A 22635-nucleotide genomic window follows, 5' to 3' on the forward strand; every position below is an offset into this window, starting at 1 on the left:
TGAGTTTGCGCCATCGTGCTTCCGCAGATTCCCATGTTTCGCTGCATGCGGGACCCTGGGGTCGACCCTTTGTGCGTGTGTCTTGCATCGACTCCCAGCGCCCCCGTCGCTTGCAATACAATACTAGCGACTGGTGTCGAATTTACCGACGAACCGACGAATGACAATTTCGGGCCCGGAAGCAGAATTTTGTTCTTCCCTCGACAAACTCGAGCCGAGCAAATGCCAGCTGAGGTAGAGAGACTCGCTTGCTACCTACCAGCTTTCCGGAGGGGCTACACAAGATATCACAGATTGCGGGGAGGCCTTAACCAGAATCGGCATATTGGCGTTTCAACATAACAGGACAGGCGTCGAGCTATGTTGATAGCAGCGTTTTCTCATTTTGATCATTTCTTACAGATACTCGCGATACATGGATGGGGGATCCCAATCGTAACTCGTATATGCCTCCGAACCCCATTGCAACTCTCTCGAGATGGAGATAGTCTAGCCTGCTGACCACCAGTATGGTGGCTGCCACTAATACTTTCATCCTCCATCTACACAGCATGGCACCACTGGAACCCGATGCAAAGGAGCGACTCGTCGCATCCATTGTGCGCGAGCTCTCAGCCACATCATTCGCATGTTCTCACCTAGAGCCGCTGCTCAGTGGCACGACAAACTTTACCTTTCGTGGATGCCTTACCACAGCTCTGCCTGAAACCCAGGAGCAGACGGTCATTATCAAGCACACAACCAGCTATGTAGCCCTGAACAAGGATTTCGCCATTGATGTTTCCCGTTGCGTTGGTCAACCCTTTCCGATCCTCTCTTGGCCAATTACTAAAAAAAAATTGGCCTGCAGCGATTTGAAGTGTACGCTCTGCAAGCCCTGAATAGCTTTCCCGCCGTAACAGATGCCTCGGGTGACTCATTCTCGGCGCTGTCTCCCCGGCTCTACCACTTCGACCCCGCCGCCAACATCCAGGTGCTGCAAGAGATTCGGGATGTGTTGGATCTGCGCGTGATCCTCGACACGCCGTCCGCGGATCTCAGGGTATCACAGACACAGCTCGCAGACGTCGGGAGGGCGGCCGGCGGGTGGCTGCGTCGCTTTCACCAGTGGGCGGTCCAGCCGGCGCAGCGGTCCTTTGCTCAGCAAGTGGCCAAGAATGAGGGCATGCGCAGGCTAAAGGCCCGCGTCACTTGCGACTCTTTCATCCAGGTGCTCGAGAGATTTCCGGACATCTACGAGCCCCATGCCGCGACTCTGCACCTCTTCAGAGACATGGCACAGCAGGAGTTCCAGCGAGTGCCAGGCCTGAACGATGAAGAGGATGGGTGGGGTGTGATCCATGCTGACTTTTGGTCCGGAAAGTATGTTATTTATCTGATTCATTTTCTGCCGCCGTTTTGTTCCGTCATATCTCGTTTGTTTTCTACTTGTCTTGACCATTGATTGGCATTTTTCTTACATGCTACTCTCAGTATCCTTGTTCCATCAAGCCTCCTCGCCCCAGCTGGCGATGCGGACAATAACGACAAGAGCCGTGGAGGCAGCAGCGACAAGCGTCTCGCTATTATAGATTGGGAGTCTTGCCAATTCGGGCCTCGCGCATTCGACATTGGCGGCATGATTGGCGACATGTGCGAAAGGAACCACTTCAAGGGGGTCAGGGCCGCCTTGTCCGCCATGGAAGGCTTCATCGCGGGCTACGGTCCCGTCAGCGATACGGTGGCTTTCCGGGTCGCCATGCATGTCGGGGTTTTCCTCATTACGTGGTTCAATCGCCGGGCACCGGGGAGTGCTCTTCCCGCGCCGCTTCAAGTTGCCCGAGAAGCGATGGCGCTCGGCGTGCAGCTCATTGTCCGAGGGTGGAAAAAGGACAAATTATGGCTCAAGGCGAGCATTCTGGCATCTCTCTTTACAGAATGAGACACGTAGAGAAGAGCCTATCTTTTCGCTTTACATCATAGACTCGTGGATGACTTTACCATGTCCAGATATGGCGCACTGCTAGGCTCACGACCCAGATACCCAGCGAGCAGGCTGTTCAGAGAGCGAATATTGGATCCCGGCTCCAGTATCTCGCGCCTGTAGCGCTTGAATTCGTTGCGCAACTCTGCGCTCACCAGATCAGCTATAGCTTCGGCTGCTTTTGTAGGCATATATGGCCGGAACTTGGCCTCAAAGATGTCGTAGCTATACGCATGGGAACTAGACACGGTCCGTCAGCCTTGCACACATCAAATGAGCCGGTACACTTTCACTTACAGCACGTAGGCGTAGTATGATGCCGCGTAGCCAATCGGGAAACGGTACCGGCAAAAGGACTTGACGGCATCCCACCCCAGGCCCTGCTCCTCCGGTCCGCTCACCAGCCCCAGCTCGCGGCGCAGCACGTTGAACTCGGCCGCCATGTCCATGTTGCGGATCTCGTCGGCGCTCTCCGGCGTGTGGATCCTCATGTCGAAGACGGCGAGCAGCAGGCTGTCCACGTCGCCGAGGGACGCGTACGCCCACCGGCTCTGCAGCAGCGGCGCGAGCAGCGCGTCCGGCAGCTTCGCGGCCTCGTCTGTGTAGTGCCCCGAGACGGCGCGCACGACCTCGGGGCTCCAGAAGACGTGCTCGAGCATGACGCTCGGGATCTCGACAAAGTCGCGCGGCATCGCGGCGCCGTGCGTGCGCCGGTGCGCGCTGCGCGCCAGGAGGTGGTGCAGCGCGTGGCCGAGCTCGTGGAACAGCGACACCGTCTCGCGCGGCTGCAGCAGGCTCGGCCGGGACGGGCCGGGCGGGGTGTAGTTGGCGACGACGACGCTCACGGGCGCGTTGCGCGCGCCGTCGGGCGGCACGACAAAGGTGCTCCGGATGCCAATGTGGCCCTTGTGTCCGTATTTGTGGTCGCGCGGGAAGGGGTCGAGGTACATGTACCCGACAAAGTCAAAGTTGCCGTCCGCAGCGTCATTGTCCCAGACGGTAAAGGCGTGGACGTCGGGGTGCCAGGTGCTGACTTGGGCCGGTTCGATCTTGAGAGAGAACAGAGCCTCAAACAGAGCCAGCAGCCGATGGAGACAGCCGGTGAAGGGGAAGTATTCGGCTACTTTTTCCATGTCGACGTGGAACCCGGCCCGTAGGGCCCGTTCCTTGTAATACTGCTTGTCCCAGAGAAACAGCTTCCTACTCTCGCCCGAAACGGGTATTCCTTGTTCGATCAGATGCTTTTCCTTGATAGCCGCCAGTGACTCGACGTCGCGGCTTCCGACGTCGACCAAGTTGGCCCTGACATTGTGCAGGAACTGTAGCGCCTCGGCCGTAGACACGAGTCTGTACGGCTCGCGGTACTCTGCCCAGTTCTTCAGGCCCAGGATGCGAGACAGCTCGTGGCGAAGCAGCAGGATCTCCTTGAGCAGCACATCGTTTTTACCCGCCACGCGGTTCTCATAGTCCATCCACACCTTGCGGCGCGTTTCCGCGCGGTCGGCGCCCTTCATCACAGCGTTGATGTTGGGCAGTCTGCGGTCCACCCAGCGCCTGTGGCCGTCGGCCTTCCAGCGGTCGAGGGTGTGCTGGGGCACGCCGGCGAGCTCCTCCACGGTGAGCCAGATCCCCGAAGTGTCGCTGTCGAGGTTGGTGATGTACTCGCGCGTGAGCCTGGGCAGCGCGGCGTGGATCTCCGCGGCGCGGGCCCGGGCCGCCGGGTCCGCGACGCCGAGGCCGCTCTCCAGAAACTCGTGCCGCACGCGCTCGAGACAGAGCTGGTCGTCCTGGCCGAGATGTTCCTGCCTGCGCCACGCAGCGTCGACGACGCGGAACACGTCGGCGCGGGCACAGCGCTGGTTGGCGTCGTCCTTCATGGCCTGGTTGAACTGGAGCGAGGCCTCCCGGATGGCCGCACGGGGCGACGTGGAGCGAAACCAGTCCAGCCATCCGGCACGCTGGCTCCTGGCATCCTCGTCGCGGAGGATGGGCAGCACGGCGCTGGCAAAGGTGGCGTCCTCCAGGGGAACAGCGGCGACCTGGTCCCAGACCCGGCCGGTGGCGGCGATGAGCTCTGCGGCCTCGCTGGCGAAGAAGGACGGCTCGACATCAAAATCGATGGGAGGCTGCGGGGGCCGTCTAATGGCTGCGGTAGACATGGGAATAGAGCAGCAGCTGACGCCGCCTGGAGTTTCGGGCCACAGACGGTGCAGAACTGAGCGAGATGCACTGCAGCAATCTTCCAATCTGGACATAGACTACGAGATTGCTGGAGAGTGTGTTTTGATGCTTCTAAAGAGGGCCTTTGAGTCTTGAATTGTGGTTCAGGTTTATCGGGGAGTCTTGCAGCTGCCATGTCGTGCCTTTATAGTAGTTTCGCGACTTACACGAGCGGCGCTTCACCCTGGGCCCTGGGGCGATCAGCGCTGTGGCTGTGTAGACACTAGATATGCAGGTGAGCGCACCCGGGAATAATTCAATTGGTCAAAGCGATGATATCAAGCAAGTGAGGGATATACTGGGCAAAAGATGACGAGGCTGACGTGCCGGGATCCCGGGGGAGCGGTTAGCATAGTGCGGGGTGAAGGTGAAGAGTACTACTGTCAGCCGTGTGTATTTGGGTGACTTCTATTGTCTGGTCCCTGAGGGTCGTTTGTACATGAAAAGCGGAAATGATTTTCGGGCAGAAGCGTGGTTTTTTCGCTGAGCATGAAGAGGATGGCTCATGGACGAGACTCTGGCATCTCGAGGATATAGTTGGCTGGACTGAGAGGGCTAGCGCCCCCATATGTCGCGGCAAGAGGTGCTACACCGAATGAAATTGTTCGAATAGCTGTATAGTTCGGTGTGAATTCGTGAATGGTTGTCAGTGACACGGTGTATTGGGGCCCAAGGCATGGATGGCATGCATGGGTGCTACTTCAGCCAACCGAGTCGAGGTGTGCGCAAGCTCGCCGGGTCTCCATGGTGAGTAGAGAGGCCAGCAGGTACATGGCTGTGTGGTCTGCAAGATGAGCATCGATCTGGATGCGACGAGGGTAGCGAAAACAGGACGGAAATGCCGCGATGATGGCTGGACCATGTGCAGATGATTACCCGTCACTTGACCGTGTGCGGCTTGCTGGCGAACAATCAGGGAGGGCGTCGTCGCAAGTACTTACGGAGTACTTATGGATTAGCGGTCGAACGCGGCTTGTGGCTTTGTTGTGGCTAGAGAGCCCGAGGTTGGCGTGCCTGCTGGTAGTGTGGCTCGTACTCTATCCGTCGCGTGTCGCTAACAGTCACGCGATGAACCCAGTGGTACCTGCCTGGGCGACAACGCTAAAACAAGTACCTGGATATACATTTCGACCTGCAGGATTTCAGCTGGTCAGGTACCCTTGGCACGCCTGGGGCATCTAACCTTGGAGCTTGAACCGCTGATCTGTTTGAAAGACGCTACCGAGATGTACATCCAGGTACATGGCCCGCTTCACCTATCTGGCCCAGTACCACTACCTTGGTAGCTTGACCTCGTTACTTAGTACCTCCTCTTTAGCTTCCCACCCGCGCCACGTAAAAGAAAAAAAAAACAGCTACCTTATCCCTTATCAGCAAAAACCACATGTTTAATCAAAACGCCCAGCTTGATTTAGCACGGTGTCCTCTTGGCCAAGTACTGCTGGCAAGCAAGTAGACCGCCCATCACATTTTCACAGGGCTGCCAATCAACAAGGTTCTGCCACCTCCGAAATTTCCTGACTGGCCACGACCTGCATCTGTCAAACGCGCCTCATCTCCTCCCTCTCCTCCTCCTTCTCCCCCCCCCCCCCCTCCTCGCGGCTCATTCGAACGTATCGACACACAACCAAGCAGCCGCGACAATACCCCCCGACCGCCAAATCGACCCGGTTCAGCTGTGGCTACAACCCTATTCTTGAGGCTCCGCCGAAATCATCAAGCTTGTGATCGGTGGACCCTTGCATAATAGGTACAAACAAAGAATAGAGAGGGGAAGAGAGGAATTAAAAAAAACCACCCCCGAGCGACGAAGCACAACTATTACAGAAAAAACCACCTCATCACACGGCCACCCTCCGTCGGGCGGCTCTCCTGTCGCTCCGATGTGGTGGACATTCAGCGTGCTCTTCAGCGCCATCTTCCTCTTCACCATTGTCCTCTCCATACCCGTCGCCTTCGATGTCGGTGGCCGGGACTCGGGCCTCGCCTACAGCCTCGCCCTCTTCGTCTACTACTTTGCCTACTCGTCTCTCCGTATCGCCATCCCCGAAAAGTCGCGCTTCGCCTGGTCCGTCCATGCCTTCCTCCGCCTCTCCCAGTGGGTGGTGATCCCCTCTCTGCTCATCTGGGCTCTCGGCCAGTTCGCCATCGACGCCCCCAACTCGAGCTGGGTCGAACGCACCCTCGGCGGCGTCATCAAGTCCAGCACCTCTTCTTCCTCTTCCTCTTGGTCCGACTACTTCTTTGGCAAGAATGGCCTGCTCGAGACTGTCACCCTTGGCGTCTGGGACAACATACTCCGCTACTCCGGCCCCATCTTCCAACTGCTAGAGGGCTTCTGCACCTTGCTCGTCATCCAGGCCGCCGGCCAGATCACCCGCTGGCTTGTGAACCGCGGACGTAGCGATACCTGGGTGGTAAGTGTTTTGTTCAAACCTGTTGTGACCTCCCAAAACTAACCAGATGCTCACTAGATTGTTCTCCTCGTCTTCTCCGCTTCCATCATTGCCAGTGCCGTCTACTTTCTCTGGCGCGTCGCCCAATTCCCGCAAATCAGCAACTTTGATGCCACCCTCATCGGTGTCACCATGACTACCGCCGTCTTCCTCTGTGCGTACGGTATCGGGAGTGGACGCGGCAGTCCTGTCGAGTCGTCGCTACTTTTTGCCTACGTCGTTCTCTGTGTCTACCAAATCTTTACCGACTACATGCCCTCGGATCCGGCCGCTAACCCCGAGGATATTGGCGTCGCTCAGCCCGAGTTTCCACCTCTGCCGCCTATCATCATGGCCTCATACTCGACCGTGATGCATCTCCTCAGCTCCCTGCCCAGCGCCATGCATTCGTCGCTCGCCTTTCTCTACGCCGCCTTCCAAACAATTACTCCGTCCGTCATCATTTCTCTCACGTACAGACTCCTCGTCTTTTACTGCGCCACCCGCATCATCCCCTCGGTCCGCGACCTCGGCGCGAGAGCGTTGTTGCGGGATCCCGACTTTGACGACACCGAAGCCTCCAATGTCTTTCTCGGTATACTCAGCTGGTTCTCCCCATCCATCCTCGTGTCCGTCTACACAAGCTTGCTGCTGCAGCACTTTTCTGCCAGCGAAGGGCCGGATGGCTGGACATTGAGAGCCGGTGACGCGGGCAGCAGCAACTGGCGCTGGATCAATGTTGGCCTCACAATGGTCCTCTACGGTGTCGAGCTCTACCTCGGCGCCGAGCAACAAGACCATTGGAAAGTGGATTAAATCTATTCCTCTTTTCTTTTCTCTTCTTTCTTTTCTTTCTTTTCTTTCTTCTTCTCCTTCTCCTTCTGCTTCTTCTTCGTTCGCTTTCGTTTTCCCCGCAAGATACCAACCTGTCTTTGTCAAGCAATCGGTTCCGGGCATTTTCTTCGAGCTCAAGCCCAGCACGTTGCCTATTCTTTTGGACTGGTGTTGTCAACGTTCTCAGCGTCAATGGCATCACATGAATTGTCACGTCAAAGTTTTAGAGCGCATCCCACCAGATGATGATTGTTTTTTTTTTTTTTTTGGCTGCCCCTTATTTCTCATTGTCAATAGCACATAGGACATTATCTTTTCTTCTTCTCTTCAAAATCATTGGGTTTGGGAACGGTGGCATGGAAAATGGTGATCTGCAGACTTTTTCTATCTCTTTGTCTTCTTTAAATCAGGCTTTGTAGAAGCTTCAGAGTGGCGTTTTATCACGGTTTTAGGAATTTTTTCTTTCCCGCTTTTTTGTTGATATGGTCTTTTCTTCCCCCGAGCATAGCAATGGTGATATAGTAATGTTTGTTTTGTTTTTGTTGTTCTTTTCGAATGGAGTTTGGAACGGGAATAATTGTTTTACTCTTTTTTTTAATATTGTTGCCAAGTGTGGTCGCTGTGAGTGTGAATGTGGGTGTGGCTGACCATATCTTTACTCCACACGTTGGACAACACCCGCTCTGACATGCGATCAAGCCGGATAGTACATAATCTTTCACATATGCCAGTGTTCATTGATTCCGAGAGAGTGCAATTTTCTGATGTACTGTCTGTCGAAAGTCAATTTGGCATCCGTACAGCCCCATCTCTCCCATCTGTCGCAGTGTTCACTTCACCTCGGCACAGCTACCCTATAACCGGAGAGCACTCCACGGGTTTCACACGCCCTCTCCGTCATATCAAACGGGCCCTCTAACTACCATATCCCCTCACCACGCACGGTACGCAACCGCACCAGCTCTGCATCACCATGCTCGAGAACATAGCACCGTACCAGACAAGAGGCCTCCCGCCCATGCCGGCCGTCTCCCGGCGCACCATCCCCATGGCAGGCCTCCTCGTCGACGTGTACGGGCTCGACGAGCTCCCCGCGGGGGCGACGGGAGCGGGAGCGGACGGCACGGCCCCGGCGCTGCCCACGACCTGCCTGTGGCTGCTGCACCCGCGCACGCGCGACCGCGGCCAGATGGCCGACATTGCCTCGCGCGCCGTCGCCGGCTGGCACGCCGACGAGCGGGCGAGCCGGTCCCGGGGCCTCGTCGCGCTGGCCTTTGACATGCCCAACCACGGCACGCGCCTCGTCAGCGCCGCCGCCAACGAGGCCTGGGACGCGGGCAACGAGACGCACGCCGTCGACATGCTGGGCATGGTCAAGGGCGCCGTCGCCGACATGGCCGGCCTCATGGACCTGACCGACGGCTACCTCGGCGTCCGCGTCGACGCGCACGCCTGCCTCGGCTGGAGCCTCGGCGGGCACAGCGCCTGGCAGGCGTGGATGGGCGAGGATCGCATCGACGCGGCCGTGGTGATTGTGGGATGTCCCGATTTCATGAGTACGTTTGGAAACCCTTCTCCGACCCCGCCCCCCTCCAAAGATGTTGAAACTGAGCCCAGTCTACATCATAATCTTTTGAATATGCCTGTGCTGATGCTAACGGAAATTTGGCAAAAAAAAAAAAAGACCTCATGAGCACACGTGCTGCCGCCAGCAACATGATAACCACCACCGGAAGCGGCAGCGCCAGCTTCATCGGCGGGCGCCACTTCCCGCCCAGCCTCGTGCGGGTGTGCGCCGCGCACGACCCCAAGGGGCTGCTGTTCGGCACCGACGACGCCGCGGTGCCGGGCCTGCCCCTGCGCGACGCCGACCGCGACCGCGTGCGCCGCGCCCTGGACCGCCACCGCCTCGCGGGCAAGCGCCTCCTGCTGTGCTCGGGCGGCCGCGACAAGCTGGTGCCGCCCGCGGTGGGCCAGCCGGTGGTGGACGTCCTGACGGACGCGAGCGGCGGCGGCGGCTGGTACGCCGGGGGGATGAGCGTGGACAGCAGGGTCTACGACGACGTCGGCCACGCCTTCAGCAAGGACATGGTGACGGACGCCGTGGCGTTCCTCGTCGACGCCGTGGCGCGGGGGCCGCGAGAGAGGGAGAGCGGCAGGGCCCGGATCTAGAACAAAAAGAAATGATGTTTTTTCCCCCTTTCCATGCTACAACGCTGATGGAAGAAGCCCGGACAGGACGAGCTAGGTGAATATATATACACATGTACATGCAAGAAGAGACACTGGGCGTAAACAAACGGCCACGGAGCTCCTGGGTCCAGCACCTCGGCCGCTCGGCCTCGTCGGCGAGTCCGGCTAAGGGGCCGCCGGTCCAGATGCCGTGGTCAGCAGACCACGATGGGGGGTTTTGGGCACCGAATTCCGGTGTCAGCGGAGACGTTCAGAGGAATCCGGGAAGCAGAGGCACGCTTTTACGGTGAAACGAAGTGTTGATCTCGTCGTGGCAAAGCCTTTTCCTACGGAGCTGTTGGGTGGTAATAAAGCTAGAACCGAAACGGTTGCAAGCAACACTGGACATGGCGAATGAAAACTGGATCTACCCGGCCTCGAGCTCGCTAGCATCGTGCTGGGCAGCATTTTGACTCGTCTCATCAAGCATCACCGTGACAATGTTTCGCCGTTCAACCCGCCGCGACGAACCATTGCCCTCGCACGCGTTGAAAACTAGTGAGACCAACAAGCACGCAACAAACACAGTCATTAGTACTGTCAAGATGATGTCCAACTGAATGCTAAATTTTGGATCTAATTTACACGAGGTACCTACGTTTCGTTCTGAAACGAAGCCCAGTAATGGTATATATAATGTACACTTAAAATGGTCAAACAAGTGTCCAACACCCGTCGCTGTAGTTTGTTATTTATTGCTTTGAGCCGCTTTCATTGCGGCGTGCTTCATCCACGCTCTGGAACTGTGGGCGCGGCTCTGCGTTTGCCTCCCCTTCTGCATCCTGCGGCAAAGTCGGCCTTGGCTTGCGGCGTGGCGGGCCTGGTGGGCGTCCGTAAATCTTGGCATAGCTCATGAATTTCATCTCAGGGACTGCAACCTTGTAGCCGCGCAGCTCGTGCATGGCTGCCTGGTACGCGGCAAGGTGCTCGCCCTGACGCCGGATAAGCTCCTCGACAGTCTGTAACATGTCCACGCGTTTGGAGCTGCTGGGCGCCGCGGTATTTCTGGACGGAAGGCCATTGGCCGTGTCGAGCTCGATGCACTCGATGGCTTGCGCGTAGCGGTCCGCCTGGTTCTGGTGGTAGGCCGCGCGGCGCTGCACTTCCTTCGTTTCCGGAGACACCACCGGGGAGGTGCGCGGAGGCTCCTGGTCATCGGTGACCAGGGCGGGGCTGCGGATCGGGTTGAGGCGCCAGTGGCGTCGGGCCTGCTTGAATTCACGCGCCTCCTCCTCTGTCAGCTCGCGCGTCTGCGCAAGCTGCGTGTAGTACCACAGCTGCGACCGGCCGGGCCGCATCGTCTTGAACTTGCGCCGCGTGTGGACGCCCTCAGTGTTGTACAGCTCACGGATGAGGTACAGGCTGCCCGTGACGACAATAGGCCCCTCGTTTCCGGCTTTCTCGCAAGCCCACTGCATGGCTGCATCCACGCTGGGGTCGCCGTCGTAGATTTGCTCGCTGCTGCTGATAACCGATTCCGCAATCTCGCGTCCGAGCTGAGCAGGGACCGCTGATGGCTCGTTGGGCAGCGGCTGGTACTCGACAAAAGCGAATCGGTCCTGTGGTCGTACCAGCGTCTCGATGAGTGAAGCGAATGGTTTCGTCTTGCTCGCGGAGAGGCCCATGATCCAGGTTACTGGCTCATCACCCTGCCGCATCTGGTTATTGATATAGGTGGAAAGGGCCTGTACTCCCAGCATGTTGTGTGCGCCGTCAACAAAGACAGGCTGCTCTCGGAGCCCATTCGTAAGATCGCGCACAGAAATCAAGTCCTTTCTGCCGGGCGGGTAAGGGCGTTTCGACAGCAGCTGGTTGAGGTCGATTTCCATGTTGGGGAAGAGCTTCTTGAATGCTAATAAGGCGCAGAGCAAATTCTGCTTCTCATAGTCCTCGAGTTGGAATCTCGCAGTGTCAATCGGGCTCAGCAAGTCAGTTGCATCGTCAGTCAAGTAATATGGCGCGCCAATACTGCGGGCGTGCTCTGTGAGCACGCGCAGAACTTCGACCGAGTTTGTGTGATCAATAATGCAAGGAACAAAAGGGCGCATGATTCCGGCTTTGACGCCGGCAATCTCCTCAATCGTGTTCCCAAGATACTCTTGGTGATCAAGACCAATCTTGGATATCACGGTGACGCCTTTTTCGTGCATAGCGTTGGTAGCATCTGAGGCGCCGCCCATTCCAACTTCAACAATGCCGTATTTTACGCGTAGCGCATTGAATATTCGGAAAGCGACAGCTGTATCGAGCTCAAATGGGGTCAACTCGCCAGGATCCTCAGCGGTCTGAAATGTCCAACCAGAGGCGGCCCTGCGAAACCGAGCTTGCACATTTCTTATCTCTGATTCGTACAACCTTTGGTTAGGATACATGCCGTTGATTGTGACTGCATTGCGTGTGCCAAAGAGAGACGGGGAAGTAAAAACACCATGGCGAACACCAGACTGCTTGAACATGTAGGAGAGGAGCGTGCATATTGAGCCTTTGCCGTTGGTCCCTCCGACGTGTACCCCTATCCAAGGCTGTTCCTTTTGGATTGCTCTAGTGATGCGCTCCAGGCCCAAGCGGATATTGCGTCTGTCACCCTCAAGCTTCCTCTGCGCTGGAATGGCTGTCCTGACGCGGTCCAGCACACGCTTGAGGTCTCTGGCAGAAGGCATGGCGGCTACCCTGCTGCAAGACTACGAAGCCTCTGCAGGTCAGTATATGCCCAACGTCAGAATATGCCAAGTCGGATGCTTCATTGACGCTGTCATGAAGGTGAGCGTTGTCGCAGAATGATGCATGCGTGTGACTGCGCCAGCAGCAAGCCTGAGATTTGCTGTGAGCCACTTGCGCCACACCTTGAAGATTCATGCGCCACAATGAATTCGGAAACACTTTGACCCGCTCCGCAAGAGGGAGCGGATTTAATTTTTTTTTTCTTCATGCAGCGTGTGCACAGCCACCTTCTCGTGGCACTAGCCACCAACGAGCGCCGCGCCCGTTGCAAGTGCTGGCACCTGGCCATCCCCCGTTCGACTGGCGGCTCCGTTTTTCGTCTCTCCACCAATCTACTAATACAAGGCCGTGATCCCTTCTACTTGGGCCATCACAGGACATCACCCAGTCTGTCGCCTCGAAGTCGTAGTCGTCTTTGCATGTCGCTGGTCATCTGAGCCATTAATTTGTCGCTCTTTTTCCCACCGACTCTTCTCCAGCAGACGACCACGCCGAAATGGGCCTTCCGTAAGTTTCTAGACCCTGTCCCTCCGGGCTTTGATCCGACGGGCGCCGCTGCGCCTCCCCGTTCATCGCATACAGACATGCGTTTGTAGCTGCAACTTTCATCGCGTGTTGATTTCTATTGGCTTACGTGTTGCGCATGCTCTCTGCATTGATGTGGCGCGTCGCTAAGACGCATGGTCACACGTGCCAGCGCGCGCCTAACAACCACCTTATGACCGCTGTTGTAGTCAATACAATTCGCTAACCATTGCGCATTGAATAGGCTATTCATCGCCCCCGTCGAATCTGACGTGAGTCGCAAGTCCGCCAACAAGACCAGAACTACGTCGCCGTCGCGCACCTCCATCCGTCGCGTTGATCGCGCGGGTGAGCGAGAACGTCAGCGCAACGTGGTTCGTCGCGCGGCAGCCCGAATTTACGGTCCCGTGCAGCGCACACTATCCACCCGCGACGTAGAGCGCCCTCTGCCATGGATTGAGTCGGGTACGGCATCATCGTCGACATCTGAAGAAATCGCGGACCTGCGGTCACGCCTGTATCCCTCTCTCGACAACTTGTCGCCCGAGGATGCTCGCAGGAGCTTACGTGCGAGCCAGTACATGGAAGAGGATATGACTGCAATCTATGGTAGCGCCTGGTATGATGTACCGGCCGGGTCTACTGCAGAAGAGCAAGCTCAGGACACTGACCTTGGTTGGTGGTCTATTGATCCAAGAGGACGAGCACGACGCCCGCGCGTTGTATGTTGCCACCATTATGCTGAGAAAAATACCGTTCCGTTACTAATTCAGATTTAGCAGATGACGCCCATCTCATCTCGCTTTACGCGCAGCCCTGACACCATGGAAGCGGCGCGTGCGCGAACCTCTTCGCCGCTTGCGGCAGAGAATTCTTCCCAGGTAACCGAGAGCGTTCGTCAGCGGCGTATGCGCGCTGCGCATCTTGCACGCAACGCGTATATCAGACGTCGACACCAGTCAAGCCGCCGCGGCACCGGCGTAGACGGTCTTGGTGACCGCGAACGAAGTCTGAGCCCAGAAGGATGGGATACTTTGCTCACAACACTGGCACCAGATCCGCAGCCACCGAGTGCTAACACTTCATTTGCCTCGGGAAGTGGCACGCAGAGTGGCAGCCAAACCCCATCGCAGCCGGCGGGGGCGGGGGCGCCAACAACGCAGCCATCGACGGCGCCTCCGGCCGCAGCACCACCATCCGCTGTTCAGCCGCCGACTGGTGGGTCCATCCTGCCGGACGGCTTCGACGATGCGCCCGTGGACCCGGGGTGCGATTCGGGATGCGAGCACTCGGATATAGAAGAAGGGGACTTTGCAGAGGCTCGTCGTGCTGTCGCGTATCGAAGCCGACAAGAGCACTACGGCCGAGGAGCCACGAGATCACGTTTTGCGCAATCTGCCAACCGCGCGCGTGAGGCGGCCCAGCAGCGGCTCCCCCCTCTCGAACATCCCGACGCACCAAGCATGGCGGAGCGACAGGCTTTGAGCGGAGTACCGCTGCCAGACGTCAGCGGCCAAGATTCATGGGCTGGCCGGGCTTCAATGGGTGCCGCGGAACAGGGAAGTACGAACATGACGCGACATGCCAGAACGATGTCATTCTCTCCCGGTTCGGGACCGGCTGAGGAGGATTGGTCCGGCATGCAACATATCATGCGAAGCCTGGCGCAGAGAGAAGATATTCCGGAGGAATGGTGGGCTGAGGCAGGCCTCAGCCGTACATTGTCGCAACAAGGCACAAACTAGGTATTTCATTGCCACTGAAAGTGGGGGGGGGGCTAGGAGTGCATTCTACTTGGGATGGAGGCGCCTCTGCAACAGTGTCGTGAGTCAGAGGAAGAGGATTCTATTCTGGCGCTCTGCGCTCCAAGGTCGGGGCAGATTGGGGCGATTTGGTTGGGGGAAGTGGTCAACTGGGGGAGGCGGGGGAAGGGGAGGGCAGAGCCGGGCGAGATTGCTTTGCGGATAAGCAGCTCATGTATATTTCCAATGTGCGCGTATATATTCTCATTGTTTTAGGGAAGGCAGCACAGAGTCTGCATTAACGAGAGGGGGGGTCATGGTGAAGTTGCATAGCTGGAGCTTGAGCTTATGATGGACAAGATGGGTAATGATTCGCTAGATAGGAAATACTATACTGGCGAAATGAGCAGCCATTTTTTTTTCTCTTTCGCAAGGTGCAGCCACAAGGGATGGCATGCAGTGAAATGTCTGTCAAATGTTTCTGTCGAGGGGTGGGACAGGAGGGGCTATTAATAGAGCAGGCAGGCAGCAAAGACAGCGAGGGCAAGCTGGTGGGAGGGAGAAGAGAGGCTGTCGGTTGCGTACTGGTAGCAGAAGTGACACGGGGGAAGGGGGGTTTATTAGTGACGCAACTTGAATCACTAGCCTGTATAATATGAAGCGATATTACCGGGTAAAGAGTCATGGGACACTTATGTGTGTGTACAGTATAGGTGGCTGTGTGTTATTGGACATGCTGCCATCAGTACGGATGCTGGGATAGGGAGTATGAGTGCTCGTTTGGTAGTTTAAAGTTTGGGTTTTGGGGGATCCTACCACCCTACCAGTACTTTTTGACCAACGCAGTTTCAGTGTTGGCAGTTGGGTATTTTGAATTTTTATGCAATCAAGGTTATCGGCTCGTGCGACGATTGCCAGCCAGGATGTATGCAGCCCTGTTCTGGTTGGCGGTGCACGGGGAATTGTCGGATTGTTGGCGGCAGCAGCATGGCAAGCCTGGCCAGTTGGTCGTTTTTAGTTGGTCGGTGCCTTACAAGTAGGTACCGAGCAAGGTACCTGGGAGGGAGAGAGGCAGCGAGGCAAGGAGGCATGCTGGTTGGCTGGCATGTCGCTGGCATGTCGCTGGCATGTGCTACTTGCTGCATGTCTTGGAATGCATTGAATTCATCGATTTTACTACTTACTTTTAGGGATTCCTCATCAAGGCGAAAAGCCCAATCTGCGTGAGGCTGCTCGAGGCTACTGGTTGGGCCGCTGAAGGCTGTCTGTTGGGTGGCAGTCAGTCAGTGCCTGGCCTGGGACGCGCCGTGCCTGAAGACGCCACAACTACCTTTTAGGTGTAAGTACAGCTACTGGTACCTATTAATAAAAGTCACTGCCCAGTCCAGTACTTGAAAATCGGAGCCGCTGGTGCCTTGCTTGGCTGCATATGCGCGTGAGGGGGGAGTCGTTGTTGATTTGTTTCCTTTCTTTTCTTTTCTTTTTTCCCTCGACGGAGATTACTTGGATGGTAGATCTCAGAGGAATAATCCCCTACCGACGATCCATGGAAGGCCTTGAATGTAGCATCTAGTGCAAGCACATTGTTTCTCTACCGTTTGTCTGGTATGTGCCTTTTTCTTTACTTCTAGTAGGTCAGCAGCTAGACAGGTACCTGCCCAGGCACCCAGTTGCACAGCCAGAAGCAGGTACCGTGTTACTCCACTCCCTTGCTTCGGTTGTCACGACGGCACCATCGACGTAACGCAACGCAACGCAACCACCACAACGGCCACCCACCACAATCACCGCAATCTACATTACCGACATCATCGAATTCACTCCTCCTTCTCTTCCGAATCCCTCGCTCGCTTCTCCTCTGCCTATCTAGCCACGCGAACCGTCCCCGCGACGCATCCACTGCCTGTCCCAATACCCACCCACTCCATCATCCTGTCCAAGCTCACGATAAACCCCGGCCGGCCTACCTTGCATTTTTCTTCTCGACCAAATCTCCCTTCCCCGCCTTGCAGCAAGCATTATCCAAACCCCTCCTCCCACCGCATCGCGCCGCGCCCTCAAACCTCGCTTCAACCTTTGACCCTTTGCCACGGCATGCTTGCCGTCTGTCCACCGCTCTCGTAGCGTCTGTCTCTCTCTAACAACCGACAGCCGACAACCACTACTCGAGCGGCGACGCAGCCCTTCTTCTCAACGACTAGGAACCCTCCCGTCTCCCGTTCAAGGACGCCGCTTCCCATCGCATCGAATGTGACCCGAGTCGCGAATGCCCCCCGACTTCCATACTCTGTCCTCCTTCTCCGTTGCTCGCATTGGCCAGTCGCTCCGTCGCGATACACGAGCCCTCGCTGCAGGACGACGAGCACCCACCCCGGGCCCGGGTCCCCATTGAACCGTTCGCTTCCTCGCCTGCATGCAATAAATCAAGGCACAGCTGTCCCGTCATCTCCGTTGGTAATGCCCCAAGATCTGCCACCGCAATCCGGACGAGTCGGTTACAATCAACTATACAGCCCGGTGCAGCACCATTGAAGCTGCATGGTCAACCCGCCGAGCATTGAGAGAGCGGTACTTGAAGGCCGGTAGCGCTTTCAAGGCGCCAGGTGACTTGTCATCACAGCCATGCCCGTCGATCGCCTGGCTCAATTTGGCGATGGCCGCCCTGCCGTCGTCGCTACCCGCGACAAGAGCTCCAACCCGGCTACCCCGTCGCGCCGAGACAAGATACGGGAAAGCTCCGCTCATCAAGACCCCATGCTCAAGGATTATGTATGTCATCAGCTGCCTCTACCTCGGCCATCTCTTGTTCGCCACTCGACCTCTGTGGACATTTCATTGTCCGCTTCCTTTGCTAACAATGACCTGGTATCCAGCGACTCGGGGAGTGTCTAGGCAAAGGTGCATTCGGCTCCGTCTATAAAGCTTTCAACTGGAACACTGGCGAGGCCGTCGCCGTCAAGCAAATCAAGCTCGGAGACTTGCCAAAGAGCGAACTCCGCATGATTGAGGTCTGTCACGTTACGCCCCCCTGTGTTTTCCTATCGTGGTCCCTCGCTCAAGCTAACCAACCGCCTTTCCCAATTGTAGAGCGAAATTGACCTGCTTAAAAATCTCCACGTAGGTTGCACACGATTGACACCATCCGACGCTTCTCCCTTGCTCATCAACATCTAGCACGACAATATTGTCAAGTACATTGGCTTTGTAAAGTCCACCGACTGCCTCAACATTATTCTCGAGTAAGATTCAATCTCTCACGCAACCAGCCTGCGCGGCTTTACTCATGATCCTCCAGATACTGCGAAAATGGCTCGCTTCACTCCATTTGCAAAGCGTACGGCAAGTTTCCGGAAAACCTTGTTGGCGTGTACATGACGCAAGTTCTCCAAGGTCTGCAGTACCTGCACGACCAGGGCGTGATCCATCGCGATATCAAAGGCGCAAACATTCTCACAACTAAAGATGGCACCGTCAAACTTGCCGACTTCGGCGTTTCCACGAGTACGCTGGCCGGCGGTCAAGACAAGGAAGCCCAAGTCGTCGGCACTCCCTACTGGATGGCTCCCGAGATTATCCAGCTTTCCGGCGCCAGTTCCGCCTCCGACATCTGGAGCGTCGGCTGCACCGTCATTGAGCTGCTCCAAGGGAAGCCGCCCTACCATAACCTAGCAGCCATGCCCGCGCTCTTCGCCATTGTCAATGACGACCACCCTCCTCTACCAGAAGGCATTTCTGCCGCTGCACGAGACTTTCTCATGCAATGCTTCCAAAAGGACCCCAACTTGCGAGTCACAGCGAGGAAGCTGTTGAAGCATGCTTGGATCATTGGGTGTCGCCGAGCCGACGCACCAGTCGCCAAGGCACCCGCAAACTTCAATCAAGCCGTCGAAGAAGTCAAACAGTGGAACAAGGCTCTCAACTCTTCAGATGCTCATCTACGAACATCAACCGGCTCCGACGCTCCTCCGCCGTCCCGCTTCCCCGGCGGCACTCCTGCCAAAGGACCGCTCTCAATGCAAAAGTCCAAATTCGCTGGTGTGCAAGCATTCAAGACACCCGAGCTTGCCGACAACGATAACTGGGACAATGACTTTGACACTACAATCTCGCCGAGTGCGCTCCAGCTGCCACATCTTCGAGCCCAGGATAATTTTGGCGGCATGCTCTCGAGCGATCGCCTCAAGGCCTTTGCTTCCGCAAATGATTTACGAAATGATAATAGCTATGATGATGATTTCGAGGGCGAGCTACTCACGATTAAAGGCCCCTCACAACACGACTTGGACCTGCAGCAGCAGACCATCCGACCCATCTCCAAGGCCGCTGCGCAAATGGCCGAGCCCAGAAGGCACACCCGACAGAGGTCTGTCCCACTCAACCCTGCCAGCTCGCCCATGCAGCCTACACGTTCTCCTCCCAAAGCCAATTTTGGAAACAAATTCGAGCTGCCAACCCGACACGACATTGCCTTCCGCGAGCAGAGCGCAGAGGACTATTCCGATTTGTTCGTAGAAAACGACAACATATTCAACCAAAGGGTGAACCAAGTGAAAAAGGTGCGCCCAATAAGCCTAGTCGAATGCAGCACATACTAACGCGAGTAGGGTATCCGTGGTCCCGACTCACCCCAGTTGTTTCATCCTTCAGATCTCACAAGCCTTCCGCGCTCCATGCTCGCCCCCGACGGCGGAAGCATCAAGAAGAAGCCTGCTGCCAGGCCATCGGTCCTGCCTGATCGGCCCATGCGACGCACTCGCTCTACTGTGGAAATTCAAAAGTTTGCCGAAGACGACGACGAGGATTTCTCAGACGTCTTTGGCCCTGAGAGTTCCAACGCTACCAAACCGGTAAGCGATCGTGGGTCTGAAGATGGCGGCTTGATGCTGCTCTCCAAAGTATCAAGCAATTCCTGGCTTGGTGATGATGAGGACGAAGACGACCCCTTTGCGCTCATGGACCCGGGCTGGGACGAGATGGACTTGGAAGCCAACATCGCCCGTGACAGACACGCGCGACTAGCAGAGAGGGTGGAAGACTTGGTCCGGTCTCTTACCATGGAGCAAGGCGAAGCTACTCTGGTTGAAATTGCACAAGATTTGCTCGCTCTTCTATGGGAGAACACGGAAGCCAAAAATCTCATCATCAGCGCACACGGCCTTCTACCCATCCTCGAGATTCTGGAACCTTGCACTGTCAAGAGCAAGCAGTATATGATCCTGCAGCTTCTGAAAGTGGTCAATGCCATTATTCTCGACGACGTCGAAATTCAGGAAAACCTTTGCTTCGTTGGCGGCATGCCCATCATTACCAAGTTTGCTGCTCGACAGTACTCGGATGAAATTCGCCTAGAGGCGGCAGCTTTCGTGCGCCAGATGTACCAGACCTCAACGCTTACCTTGCAAATGTTTGTGTCTGCAGGTGGTCTCAATGTTCTCGTCGAGTTCCTCGACGAAGACTACGACAACGCCCGAGACTTGGTGCTCATTGGCGTGAATGGGATCTGGAACGTCTTTGAGCTGCAAGGCCCTACACCCAAGAATGATTTCTGCCGAATCTTTTCACGAAGCAAGATTCTCTATCCCCTCGCTCTTGTCCTGCACCGCGTGCTCGACGAAGAGCGCGAAGATGAGCTTGGGGAACTCATCGAGGGCCGCATTGTCAACATTTTCTACCTCTTCAGCCAGGCAGAAAACTACGTCAAGGAGGTGGTCGCAGACCGGCAGGTGCTCAAGAGCGTTCTCAAGGACCTGCGCCGCATGACTCCGGTGCATCAGATTACGATGCTCAAATTTATCAGGAACCTGTCCATGCTGTCGACGACGATTGAGACGCTTCACTCGGCCGACGCCATCGAGTTTCTTATCGACTTGCTCAGCTATAGCATGAAGAAGGGACAGATACATTTTCGTGAAATGTCGAATCAGGTCCTCAACACCCTCTTCAATCTATGTCGTCTGAGCAAGGAACGCCAGGAAGATGCGGCTGTCGGCGGCATCATACCGCTGCTTTTACGCATCATGCGCACAGATCGGCCGCCAAAGGAGTTTGTGCTGCCGATACTCTGCGACATGGCACACTCTGGATCCAAGGGCCGTCGATACCTGTGGCAGAACAAGGGTCTCGAATTCTTCGTGTCCCTGTTGACTGATCAATACTGGCAGGTCACGGCGCTGGACGCCATTCTCGTATGGCTGCAGGAGGAGACGGCCAATGTGGAGAGCTACCTGATCGATGGCAGCTTCACAAGGGCCATCATTGCCGGCTTCAACACGAACCGTCTCAACTCGTTCGATTCCAACCTGCTCGAGCCTCTGCTCAAGTTGCTGCGTCTGAGCCCCGGCGTTGCCGCCTCGCTGGCCAAGCCAGAAATGTTTGCCGGCATCGCGCAACGGCTCGGACACAAAAAAGCCGTCGTTCGTCTGAATCTGCTGCGTCTGGTGCGCACCATCATCGACGCCTGCGACACGACCCTGGGCAACGGCGACGGCACCACGTCTCTCAACAGCGCCCAGGTACGATCGCTGATGGAGGTGATTCAGACGCTGGCCGAAATCGACTCGGCTGTGCTGGTACGAAACCTAGCGGCCGAGCTGGTGCGATCCCACCTGGATGGTCGCCCCTCGCCAAGCGCGATAATGCGCCATGACAGCATCGCCTCGTCGCAGACCAGCTCCGCATCCTCTTCGCGGCGCTCCGCCACGCGACGCAACACCAGCTACACGCCTCCCAGCTTGCAGTCGTCCACCTCTTTTCCGCAGACACCGACGCACCGAAGCCGCGCCAGCCTCGCAGGCAATGCCCTCATCGAAGTTGCGGCCAGTCCCCGGCGTGGCGCTCCTGGTGGCGGCGGCGGTGGCGGGGTCCCGAGCGTCCTGGACCGCGACAACCTGCTCTTCCAGCAGTACCGCCCGCGCAGCCGCGACGGCACGAATCTGCCGCGGCGCGTCAGCGGCGACGCCAGCTCCACCACGAGCAGCCACAGCAGCAGCGGCCTCATGATGCCCCCGTCGTCGGCGTCGTCGGCGGCCAAGAGCCGCCTACCGCGGACCTCGCTGGCCAGCATGACGTCTAGAGGTGGCGTGCTCGGCAGCGGCGCGGCGGGCATCCGGGGCGAACCCGCGCCGCCCATGGTCGTGCGCAGCGACAGCAGCACCAGCAACAAGGAGAATGGTGGCGGTGTCGGGGCAGCCCGCATGATGATGGGACCCTGGGGCGCCGCGGCCGCCATCGCCGGTGCCGGCGGAGGAGCAGGCCTAGGAATAGTAGGCGGTAGCGGCAGTGGCGGTAGCAGTTCTCGACGCGAGAGCATGGCGAGAGATCCGACAGGGAAGAGACGAGTGCGCGCCCCGAGCGACGCCAAGTGGTGATGATGGGCATTCTATGAAACATTTTTCATTAATGAATCATTTCTGACAATGGATTACTTTTCTTTGGGTCCATTCCAAAAAGGCTGTATTTTTCATGGTGTTTCTTCTGCCCATGTATTTCTGTTCTCATAGGCCAAGGAATTTTTTATTTTTTCTAAAAAAAAAGGCAAGACTGGCCTAGCCTAGCCCAGCAAAAGGGACAGCGAACATGGCATATACATACGGCTACAAGAAAAGAAGAACAAGCAGGGTACATGTGTATACTACCTATATAGATATCCATCTCTCTGCCTCTTGTCTCTCTGTCTCTCTCTCTGCGCACACATCTATCCCCTAGCAGATGTCAAAAAGAGGGAAACTGGGAGCAGAGATGGATGGAGGCATTATTTTGATACATTCGAAAAAAAAGAAAAAAAAAAGGTTATTCATCCTTTTCCTTTTTTTTTCACGCTCGCCTTTTGTGTAATACTTTGACCGTTGAACCGCTAGCATTGTAGGCAAAGCTGTTTTTTTTTTTTTTGTTCTTTGTTTTTCGGGAAGGGGGGACCTCCTTCTAGCTATTGCAGTTATATTGGTGGCGGGAGGGCAACAAGACG

The 22635-nt window shown here is 56.5% G+C and overlaps 7 protein-coding genes across 7 annotated transcripts; 5 read left to right on the forward strand and 2 right to left on the reverse strand.

Moving 5' to 3' along the window:
- Positions 1 to 551: 551 nt before the first annotated feature.
- V2A60_009637 (uncharacterized protein) lies at positions 552 to 1921 on the forward strand (the record flags this gene model as incomplete). Its single annotated transcript, XM_083260902.1, has 3 exons — positions 552 to 791; positions 851 to 1362; positions 1474 to 1921. 3 exons carry the CDS (start codon positions 552 to 554, stop codon positions 1919 to 1921), a joined length of 1200 nt encoding a protein of 399 aa, XP_083117028.1.
- Positions 1922 to 1956: 35 nt separating this feature from the next.
- On the reverse strand, positions 1957 to 4122 carry V2A60_009638 (M3 family metallopeptidase; the record flags this gene model as incomplete). Its single annotated transcript, XM_083260903.1, has 2 exons — positions 1957 to 2203; positions 2261 to 4122. 2 exons carry the CDS (start codon positions 4120 to 4122, stop codon positions 1957 to 1959), a joined length of 2109 nt encoding a protein of 702 aa, XP_083117029.1.
- A 1944-nt stretch (positions 4123 to 6066) lies between these two features.
- On the forward strand, positions 6067 to 7434 carry V2A60_009639 (ICE2-domain-containing protein; the record flags this gene model as incomplete). Its single annotated transcript, XM_083260904.1, has 2 exons — positions 6067 to 6600; positions 6658 to 7434. 2 exons carry the CDS (start codon positions 6067 to 6069, stop codon positions 7432 to 7434), a joined length of 1311 nt encoding a protein of 436 aa, XP_083117030.1.
- A 991-nt stretch (positions 7435 to 8425) lies between these two features.
- Positions 8426 to 9624, forward strand: V2A60_009640 (Alpha/Beta hydrolase protein; the record flags this gene model as incomplete). Its single annotated transcript, XM_083260905.1, has 2 exons — positions 8426 to 9008; positions 9137 to 9624. The coding sequence occupies 2 exons, from the start codon at positions 8426 to 8428 to the stop codon at positions 9622 to 9624; spliced, it is 1071 nt and encodes a 356-aa protein (XP_083117031.1).
- Positions 9625 to 10376: 752 nt separating this feature from the next.
- V2A60_009641 (uncharacterized protein) lies at positions 10377 to 12344 on the reverse strand (the record flags this gene model as incomplete). The annotated part of the gene is made up of 1 exon (XM_083260906.1): positions 10377 to 12344. One exon carries the CDS (start codon positions 12342 to 12344, stop codon positions 10377 to 10379), a length of 1968 nt encoding a protein of 655 aa, XP_083117032.1.
- Positions 12345 to 12901: 557 nt separating this feature from the next.
- On the forward strand, positions 12902 to 14675 carry V2A60_009642 (uncharacterized protein; the record flags this gene model as incomplete). The annotated part of the gene is made up of 3 exons (XM_083260907.1): positions 12902 to 12912; positions 13175 to 13652; positions 13710 to 14675. The coding sequence occupies 3 exons, from the start codon at positions 12902 to 12904 to the stop codon at positions 14673 to 14675; spliced, it is 1455 nt and encodes a 484-aa protein (XP_083117033.1).
- A 2619-nt stretch (positions 14676 to 17294) lies between these two features.
- On the forward strand, positions 17295 to 22039 carry V2A60_009643 (serine/threonine-protein kinase; the record flags this gene model as incomplete). The annotated part of the gene is made up of 6 exons (XM_083260908.1): positions 17295 to 17441; positions 17546 to 17680; positions 17760 to 17789; positions 17847 to 17911; positions 17968 to 19228; positions 19277 to 22039. The coding sequence occupies 6 exons, from the start codon at positions 17295 to 17297 to the stop codon at positions 22037 to 22039; spliced, it is 4401 nt and encodes a 1466-aa protein (XP_083117034.1).
- Between the last annotated feature and the right edge of the window lie 596 nt (positions 22040 to 22635).

The sequence above is a fragment of the Cordyceps javanica genome, chromosome 7 (genome assembly GCF_051103115.1).
Source record: "Cordyceps javanica chromosome 7, complete sequence".
Taxonomy (NCBI): Eukaryota; Fungi; Ascomycota; class Sordariomycetes; order Hypocreales; family Cordycipitaceae; genus Cordyceps; species Cordyceps javanica.